The following is a 9963-nucleotide window of genomic DNA, read 5'->3' as shown; positions in this document are numbered from 1 at the left end:
GGATGATTTCTTACACCGAAAGCGGCAAAAAATTGGCTTGGAAGTTGAAAGGTCGTGTGGTGCACGGCCGACGATCAGTGAGCAAGGGACAATGATGGAGGTAAGGGTTTTGTAGAGTAGGTTGTGGGAAGTGTGATGGTGGTGTCTACTGTCTGGGGGAATTTATGGCAAAGAAATCGACCAAAAATCCGACTTGAAGAGTCGGCTATGCGAATGGGGGTGGTGGTGGGAAATGGTGAGTAATGACAGAAAATGGAGGCTTAGGCTTTGTAAAGGAGGTGATAGGGATTTTGTGTGTGGTCTCGAAAGTGATTTTGAATGCCAAGATCGATTGAAAAACGCAAAAACCGTCAGTTGTGACACTGCTAACATGCGTCATCTCTTGCTAACATGCGCCATCCCCTTTTCTTTTCTTTTTTTCCGGTGACCAAATGTTTGTTGACCATTCGGTCCTTACTAATAATAGACTTTTGACCATTTTACTTTTCTCGTAACGAAAATTAATAATAAAATTATGTTTTGGCTAGTGAAAGGGTATTTAAAAAGTGTGCTGAGTACGGATTTGTGAGTGGGCCATTTTTTGGTTGGGAACACATAAGTCACCCCACATATAATTTGTGATATTTTTCCAGGCCGAACGACTTGTGCATACCCAAAGTTTACCGTAACGACAAGTTGGTACCCAAAAGGTTTTGAAATGACAAATAGGTACCTTCCGTTATATTCTGTTAATGATTTTTGTTTATTAATAGTGAAAAGACTAAAATGCCCTTCAAAGTTTCAATTTTTGTTTTTTATAAATTTAAAAATTTCTAAAAAACCCCCTAGGTTTGCTAATTTAATTAAACACCCCCATATATAAAATGTTTGTTAAATGACAAAAACACCCCCACCACCCCCAGTGCCAGATTCCGGCCACCATCGCCGGAATCTGGCCGGAAAACTGTATTACGACACAGATCCGTCGGATCTGTGTCGTAACGTGCCGATCTTGCCTTTTCCGGTCAGATCCGCCACGGATCTTGCCGGAAAAGGCAAGATCTGGCCGTCGAAGCAGCAGCCAGATCTGGCCTTTTCCGGCCAGATCCGTGGCTGATCTGGCCGGAAAAGGCCAGATCTACTGCCAGATCTGGCCTTCGACGCCGCAGATGGAGTTTTGCGGCGTCGACGGCCAGATCTAGCCGTAGATCTGGCCTTTTCCGGCCAGATCAGCCACGGATCTGGCCGGAAAAGGCCAGATCGACGCGTTACGACACAGATCCGACGGGTCTGTGTCGTAACGCAACTTTCCGGCCAGATTCCGGCGGTGGTGGCCGGAATCTGGCACTTGCCGGTGGGGGGTGTTTTTGTTATTTTATAAAACTTTTATATATTGGGGTATTTAGTGAAATTTGTAAACTTAGGGGGTTTTTTGAAATTTTTAAATTTATAAAAAATAAAATTCAAACTTTTAAGGGCATTTTAGTCTTTTCACTATTAATAAACAGTAATAAACAGAAATCACTAACAGAACATGACGGAAAGTACCTATTTGTCATTTCAAAACCTTTTGGGTACCAACTTGTCGTTACGATAAATCTTGGGTATGTGTAAGTCGTTCTCCCTATTTTTCCAATTCAAAATGCACTTAAAATAGTGCTTACATGGTAATAATTCATATACAAACAATATACATGTCATTTCAATTTCAAGTGAAAGATGTTGCAAAAGATGCCGGCACCTTGTTGCTTTGCAAACGTGTCATGCTTTGGCATATTTCATATTTTTATAGTTACTTCTTGACTTCACGAGCTTCTTTACATTCTCCAACAAAGTCTCTCTCTTAAATCTAAAAACAAATCTTTATATACTCTCCAAATCTTTAACCAACTAAGTTCATGTTCTTTTAACAGAACATGGAGCTTCGACTTCCAACGTTTTCTTCATGTGTTACAGTTCTAATTCTTGCATTTGTCTGTTTGTCTCTGAGTTTTGTGTGTGCCGAAGGTTTTGACTCTCTGTTGGAGCTCCCACGTTCTGGCTTAAATAGAACCCGACTCAGATCCAAAAGGGTCCTTTTTGTTGCTGATTTTGGTGCCAAAGGAGACGGTCTCCATGATGATACTGAGGTAAGTTATCTACAACTTATAATACATGGTGATCAAAGCTTTTAATTGTGTTTTTAATTTAAGCTGAGGAGTCGGTGCTTCGGTTAGTTTGTTTTAATATCTTGGTATATGAACTTAGAGAGAGTAATTTTGTAATGTCTTTGAATTGTGAGTTGTCTTGGAGAGTCGAATTTTGTATAGTTTTAAAAAAAAACTGCAGTTGGTTGAGGAATTTCATGATTATGATGTCAAGTTATGTACAATAAAGACTAGAGTTACTGATTAGGAATTTCTTTCTGGGAAATTTGAACTTGTAATGGCCTAATTATGAGTTTCATTTGTGGTAATATTTTGTAAATTGAGTTGGTTTAATCAAATCTTTTGTAGTCCGAGGAAAGCTGGGTATGGAGAATCATGAATGATCACCGTTAGGGTGTTACTGTGGGATACAAATATTCTTTTATCTTCTTCTGTTGGAAATTTGATGCAGTACTAATTTTTGCTGTTTCACTTTGTTTACTAATAAATGGAAAGATAAAGCATTTCATATGTTACGGTGCATTTTATGCTTTCAGGCTTTTGAAAATGCTTGGAAGCTAGCATGCTCTTCACGAATAAGAATTGTAATTGTAATTCCAGCTGAGTATACTTCTCTGATCCGTCCTATTGACTTTTTTGGGCCATGCAAATCGAAAGTCACTTTGGAGGTAAGAGCAAAAAGTTTATAAGAACTGATTTTTCATAAATAATATCTTCCTATTCTATGTTAGTGCCTGAGATCAATTTTGTTCAATTTATTTCAATGGGATTGTATTTCTATAGATATCTGGTACAATTGTTGCCCCCCAAGATCCTGATGCATGGAAGGGTTTAAATCATCGGAAATGGCTCTACTTTCATGGGGTGAACCACCTTACTGTCAAAGGAGGAGGGACAATCAATGGGATGGGAAGGGAATGGTGGGCTAGATCATGCAAGATCAACCCTGCAAATGTATAGTTGTATTGCACTTTTAGATTTTTGTGTACTTTACAGTTACTTACCTGCATTTTTCTGAATCTGATTTATTTGATATATTGCAGCCATGTCGACATGCTCCAACGGTTAGTGCTGGTTTATTCTTTGATCAATGTATTTAGTTCTGCTCCTCTGTGCACCTTAAACACCCCTAATTATGGCTCCAAATGTTACTTTTCCCATATGGTTTTGTATGCTTAATATCTTATAACAACCACGCTTGCAGGCTGTTACTTTCCACAAGTGCAAGAATTTGAAAGTCAAGAAGCTTATGATTGTCAACAGCCAACAAATGCACATTTCATTTAGTAGCTGTCTTCGGGTTGTGACTTCCCAACTTAAAGTGATAGCACCCGCCGCTAGCCCTAACACAGATGGAATCCACATTACGGCATCACATGGTGTTGAAGTCAAAAATTGCATTGTAAGAACAGGTTGGTTATTCTCAGAAACTGCTGCATATCCGAGTGGTTGTACAATTTTTTTACCACGGCTAAAATTCTTCTCATACTCATTTAAATGCAGTAAGTTTCCTTTTTGTAGAAAATGTGGATGATAGTCTGCTTCATTTTAAGACAACAAGATTGTGGATTAGGATTTTTGGTTGTGATTGCATGTCTGTTTCGGAAAAGTGATTGTCATCATGAGTTAATAAGTTGAAAGTTTGTTTTGAGAATGAAATATCAGTATTCTAATTGTAATTTATGCCCACCTATAATTGTAATGTGCAATGGATTTGGCTACCCTGGTTACAATCTTTAAAGTATTTAACTTGTTTCCATTCTATTTAGAAAAACTTGATCAGTAGTACTTTGATGGAAACTAGTCCTACTCCTGGTTCAGATTTACTAAAGACATGTATTAGAGTGGATAGTTTATGGATTTCTTAAATAAGTAATAATACTTAATCTGGTGTGTTTACATTTGAGAAAACAATTATATTGCATCTTCAAACTCCATACAGTTAAGTTGTATGAGGTCACATCTAGTTTTCCCTTCTTTGTGACCTAACAAAGGTAAAGGTTGTATGTCCTATTTCATGAAAAAACCGTTGTTTTCTTTTGAGATCCTTATCTGTTTTATTCTTAAAATTCTTCATCCAGGAGATGACTGTATCTCTATAGTCAGCAATTCTTCACGAGTCCGAATAAAAAATATTGTCTGTGGACCAGGCCATGGTATAAGGTAAGAACAACTTTCATCCAAATTAGACCATGGGTAGAGTTATTGACCTTTACTCATTTAGATCATTGTCAATCAGCATTGGAAGCTTGGGAAAATTCAACTCATGTTCACAAATTCAAGATGTAACGGTTGATGGAGCGTTTATTTCCAACACCGAGAATGGGGTGCGAATTAAAACATGGCAGGTAGTTTTCCTAAGATTGTAGTCTCTCTTGCTCCACCTATATACATATACATGTAACTGTCAATTTATGTGTTATAGAAACTCAAACAATTGAATATATAATAAATTGATTCTGTGCTTTCTTATATTTTCACCAGGGAGGTAGTGGTTTTGCCACTAACATTTTGTTCCGGAATTTGTTGATGGAAAACGTATCGAATCCAATTATAATAGACCAATACTATTGCGATTCTTTGACACCATGTGCAAACCAGGTAGAAAATTCTTACTTTTGTTCAAGTTCAAGGTTTGGGATTATCAAATCTTTTCAGCATATGTTAAAAGAAACATGGTTATAATGATAGCTGCATGTCACTGAAAATGCTATAATTAGGTATTTCTTGTTTAGAAAATCGAAACACTGCTCTTCATGGTTTTTCGTTTTGAATTTAAACAGTCTCGCATACCTATTTCTTGTCTATGAATTTCGCTTGAAGTATTTACAGTTTGTGAAAGGAACTGTTTGGTTTTTATGTGTATCTATTATCCTGATGAAATGCAGACTTCGGCTGTTAAAATAGAGAACATATCCTTTGAGCACATTAAAGGAACTTCAGCCACAGAGGAAGCAATAGTATTTGCATGCAGCGATTACACATCATGTGAAGGCTTATATCTGGAAGACATTCAACTTGTGTCACACTCTGGGGGGATCACAAGTTCATTCTGTTGGAATGCTTACGGGTCAAGTATGGGTTTAGTATACCCACCTGCTTGCTTCACATGCACCGAAGGGTTAATTCGACAGTATGTCTCATCTAACTACGATTTAAGTACCAAAGGTACGCTTTTCAATCCTTCTGAAGAGAGAGGTTAGTCTTTTCTAATATGTGCAAGGCCACGCCCTTTCTAGTGCAAAGTAAGTTATGGTACATATAGTTCTGCATATTTTTTTTTTTACAGCTCACCAATGAGTATATTGAGTAGGGTTGTATGATTATTGTTGTATATAGTATTATGCTATTTACACGAATCAAGTTTCATTTGAGCAATATATAGTGTTCTTCCATTTCTTTTACCGTTCAATCGATGAGTTTGTTGAGTAGCATATCACTTGAGAGGGGATTGTAATGTAAGGCGGTTCAAGCCCATCATATAATTGCAAATATCTTTGAACATCAATATGTGGCTGCCAATTTGATCATCGCCATAGCAATAATGATACTCGGAAGGTACAAATACATTTCAAGTTTTTCTCAAAATTCTACTAATAAAAAAAGAATACAGAGTTCTCTACATATTATAGAATTTGTAAATTTCTCAGTTCAGATATCTAGGAGTGAGTGGTTTCGGATACCTTACACATTTTTAAGGAACCAAAACTGGCCAGTTCCTAAGATTTGGAATCGGAATCGGAACCCAAAACATAGTTTCTGTTTCCGGTTCTGCATACCTTTTTTACCCCCTACTTTTTAAAAAATAACAAATACACCCCCAAAACATTACAGTGCACCCCCAACAGTTTATAAAGTTACAATTCAGTCTTGATTCTTACCTAGATACCTGAACCTCGATTCTAGTTCCTGGTTCCTGCAGTGCTAGAACCAGAACCGGACCCAGAAATTCCAGGTTCCAATTTTCCAGAATCGGAACCTGACCCTAATAGGGTTGGTTCTGATTATACCCTTTACCCATGCTCACCCCTATAATAATGTCTTATATAACAGTTAATCCGATAAATCTGTCATATGAATTCATTGGATTACAAACAATAAACTAAAATCTTTGAGCATCCTGAAGCTAATATCTTAAATCAACATAAAACTTGTTCATAACATCTAATTCTTTTGCTTCCTGTTACTTTATAACTCATTTAGAATTGAGTCTCTCCAGAATACCAGTCGGAGACCACAGTGAAATTTGGGGTTGTTGTAGCTGGAGAAATAATAATAGTTAAGCTCTGAAGCAATACAATTTAAAATATCAGCTCCTAGTAAACAAACATAAAATTCTTTATATTAAAAAAGATGTTCAATCAATGCCGATTTCAATTGAATCACAATAACAGTTACAACTGCTTCAAATCTTTCTGCAATAAACAAACAATTTGATACACGATAGGAAATACAGTGAAATGAAGAAAAATATTTCCCCGCATTCCCTAAAAAACAAAGATAAAAGAACGGTCAACTACTCCTGGAGCATCACCAAAAGTTGCGATAGAGCCTCATGACACTAAAATACAAACCTTCATCCTTGTTCTTTAGACTAACAATTCAGCTCTATAGGATGAGCTAGCGAGCCCCAAGCTTGGGGCATCCCTCGGCAAGAGGCAAGTCCAAATTTTCTGTAATTCTAAATGTTTTTGGTACCATCTTATCAACATAGAGGGTTCCCTCTAGATGATCACACTCATGCTGTAAAATCCGTGCCTGCCAACCTGTAGCATCTACTTTGATGGGCTTGCCATTGCGATCCAAACCTGTAACCTCAACATCTAGATATCTCTCCACGACTGCTCTATATCCATCAACACTGAATGACACGGCAAAAAAAGAAAGAAAAAGGATTACGAAAAATAAAATAAAATCTTTCGTAGCATCAAAGTCAAGGTTCTAACTGAAATTTCAGTACTGTTGAAATCCTCCTTTTCATGTCTCGCAACTTGCATATATTTGTCAGTATTCATCAACTAACAAGAGAATCTATAATATAATTCTAAATTTACAATATCCAGATGAAAGAGAATAATTTCACACAGATCAATTATTTGGAGGATGGAAACTGACTGAACACCATAATATTTGATTATCAACAACTAATTCCTCCTATCAATGACACGAGTACCATTCATAATGCTTATTGTCTATCAAATAACTCCATTATTTTAAGGAATTCATCCTAAACGAAGGATTTAAAACTTTGGAAAAGAGAATGGAATGATTAAATTTCTCTTAAGTTATCTTAAAACATCTAAACCATATTTGCGGCTAGTATGTTTTCAATTTTAATACATTTCTACAGCTTGTAGGAAGTTTTAAGGAAAAAAAAAAGGAGAGATATTGCATGCTCGGGTAGGAGCAAAACTAATTCATCCACTGTAATACTGAGTTTATAGAATTAAAAGTTGTGATAATGAACTGCACAACAGAAGGTAGAACTTGGACTCTAAAGTTTTTTGTGTCATCACATTTGACATAAAATAAGAATGGACAAGGCAACAGAGATCTGAAAGAGAATAATATCTACTCGGGAGAAAACCATTTTATAGTTGAAATTAACTGTTTAATCTTACCTCAAACAGCCCTCAAAAAATAGTGCAGTCTTGTTGCTCTTCTTTTTAAGCTTCGGGTTCAGAATCACCTGCCTCAAAAGAACTAATAGAGCGTAACTGTAAAGTGAAAATTCTTGGATGATAAGGATACAGTTGCCCTTGGATAAATTAACATACCAGAAGATCGAAAGGGCGTCTATCTTGTGCTTTAATTTCTTCCTTGGGTTGATAACTGATATATTCTCTTGTATCTTCTAAAACTATAATCTGCACAGATGAAACATGACACAGTTTTTACATAAATATGGTTTGCAATATCAGTATGTAGATTGGTTTGGAAGTACCAAACTCGCGGCCAGTGTCCCAGTTTGCACATATGTTAATACTTACTAACTAAAAGAGGTTCTTGTATCGTATACATTTCTTTTTTCACTTTATACACTTATCTTAGAGAACCAGATAATTAGGCAAAAATTTCAAACACCATACATCAAGTACACTCATAGAAAGCAAAAACTCAAAACAAAATTTGTCTCTTAGACGTTCAAGGTCTAAACCATTACTCATAAAGCACTAGTTTTACAGTACAAAAGATTTTCTTTGAGCACATTCGCATCAATGACCATCCACACATGTCACATCAGATTTCTCCAAAATTATACTCAACGTTTCAGGATTTATCATCAATATAGGGAAAAAATACACATAAAAGAGTTGAAAATTTTATTTTATTTTTGTCTAAAAAGAACATCATCCTTTACTTGACATAGCTGAAAAAAAACGAAACATTAAAACAAACTACCAAATAAATTATGCATTAACCATCAGCTTAAGCTTTCTCTAACACAGTTTAATACAACTCAAAAACTTAAAAATGCAAGATATAATTAAAAAACTTACTCTTAATGGGATTCCAATCTGAGGAGCAGCAAGCCCAACACCAGGAGCCGACCTCATAGCCTTAACCATATTGTCAATAATCTTCTGGATCCTCTCCGACCCTATTTCTTCCAGGTCAACTTCGCGGGCTGGCTCATGCAAAACAGGGTCACCCGCTTTTACTATCTCAGGTAAGCTAACTTTCTTCTTTTCTCCCAGACCCAGAAGCCAACCCGCCCTTCTAACCGTAGAGGACGTCCGGGATTTTCGGGTGGTGGAGAATGGGGCGGCAGGGGTTTGGAATTCGGGTAGTGAGATGGGTATTCGGGTCGGGGTAAAATTGGGGGCGGACTTTATATGTTTCTGGGCCAGAGTTAACGGAAGTAGACGGCCTGAGAAACGATGGATGGTCTCCATGGTGGCCGTGGTTCGGTTTTCTATCGAGGGTTTATTTTATTTGAAGGGGAGATGGCAAAATTACGTAATTACCCTAATTTCTATATTGGGCTTAGTTTATATATATTTTTTTTATTCTTTGCACCCATACGTCTAAAATTATAGTTGAAATTTCCATAAAATTCGAATATTATTTAAACCTTAAAATTGCTTATGTTTTCCTTCAATACAAAAAGAATCTTATTCACTTAGTTTTTGATATGTCAAATTCAAAGCAATAATAGGAATTTAATATGGAAATAAGATGAGAATAAATATATTAAAACACTTTCTCCTAGTGTTTGGGCTAAGTAAATAATAACCAGAATAATCTTTAATGAGATATAACCTAAACATTCTATCTCTTAAATTTCACGCAGTGGTAAAATTGAAAATTTGTAATAATAAAATAAATGAATGATATTAGTAGGGGTGGACTGTTTCGAGTACCCGTCCAAATCCCATGGAACCGGAACCGGAATCGATCGGTTTCGGTTCCTAAATGCCTGGAACTAGAACCTGAAACACATGTTTTCTTTCCGGTTTTGGTTCCGGGTATCTGAGAAAATTACAAGTACCCCTTACTCTTCACAAAAATGAAAACATATCTTGTAAAAATAATAATTACACCCCCAATGGTTTACAGAAACAACAAATACACTGGGTTCCTACCCATGTACCTGGATCTCGGTGCCAGTTCCAATTTTTGAGAATAGGAACCGACCCTGAGAGGGTCAATTTCGGGTAGGAACTAAAACCGAAACCGGAACTTTGGGTACTCGCCCGATTTCGATTCTACCCTAAATTTCTGCACACCCGTAGATATTAGGTGGGGGATTTTACATTATAAAAGTTGCTTTTACATTATTCACATATAAATATAATATGCATTTAGAAATTCATAATATATATTTGAGATATTT

At 36.4% G+C, this 9963-nt stretch overlaps 2 protein-coding genes across 2 annotated transcripts; one reads left to right on the top strand and one right to left on the bottom strand.

Moving 5' to 3' along the window:
- The first annotated feature begins 1880 nt into the window (after positions 1-1880).
- LOC116144883 (probable polygalacturonase At1g80170) lies at positions 1881-5329 on the top strand. The gene is made up of 9 exons (XM_031430301.1): positions 1881-2108; positions 2663-2794; positions 2910-3080; positions 3170-3190; positions 3331-3538; positions 4208-4289; positions 4366-4474; positions 4611-4727; positions 5015-5329. The coding sequence occupies exons 1-9, from the start codon at positions 1896-1898 to the stop codon at positions 5327-5329; spliced, it is 1368 nt and encodes a 455-aa protein (XP_031286161.1). The 5' UTR covers positions 1881-1895.
- A 1323-nt stretch (positions 5330-6652) lies between these two features.
- LOC116144916 (peptide deformylase 1A, chloroplastic-like) lies at positions 6653-9040 on the bottom strand. Its single transcript, XM_031430350.1, has 4 exons — positions 8627-9040; positions 7904-7993; positions 7748-7815; positions 6653-6987 (listed from the first exon to the last, which is right to left on the bottom strand). The coding sequence occupies exons 1-4, from the start codon at positions 9020-9022 to the stop codon at positions 6747-6749; spliced, it is 795 nt and encodes a 264-aa protein (XP_031286210.1). The 5' UTR covers positions 9023-9040; the 3' UTR covers positions 6653-6746.
- Between the last annotated feature and the right edge of the window lie 923 nt (positions 9041-9963).

The sequence above is a fragment of the Pistacia vera genome, unplaced genomic scaffold (genome assembly GCF_008641045.1).
Source record: "Pistacia vera cultivar Batoury unplaced genomic scaffold, PisVer_v2 Contig459, whole genome shotgun sequence".
Classification (NCBI taxonomy): Eukaryota; Viridiplantae; Streptophyta; class Magnoliopsida; order Sapindales; family Anacardiaceae; genus Pistacia; species Pistacia vera.
Note: the sequence above shows the minus strand (reverse complement) of the source record. Positions and strands in the feature narration are given on the sequence as shown.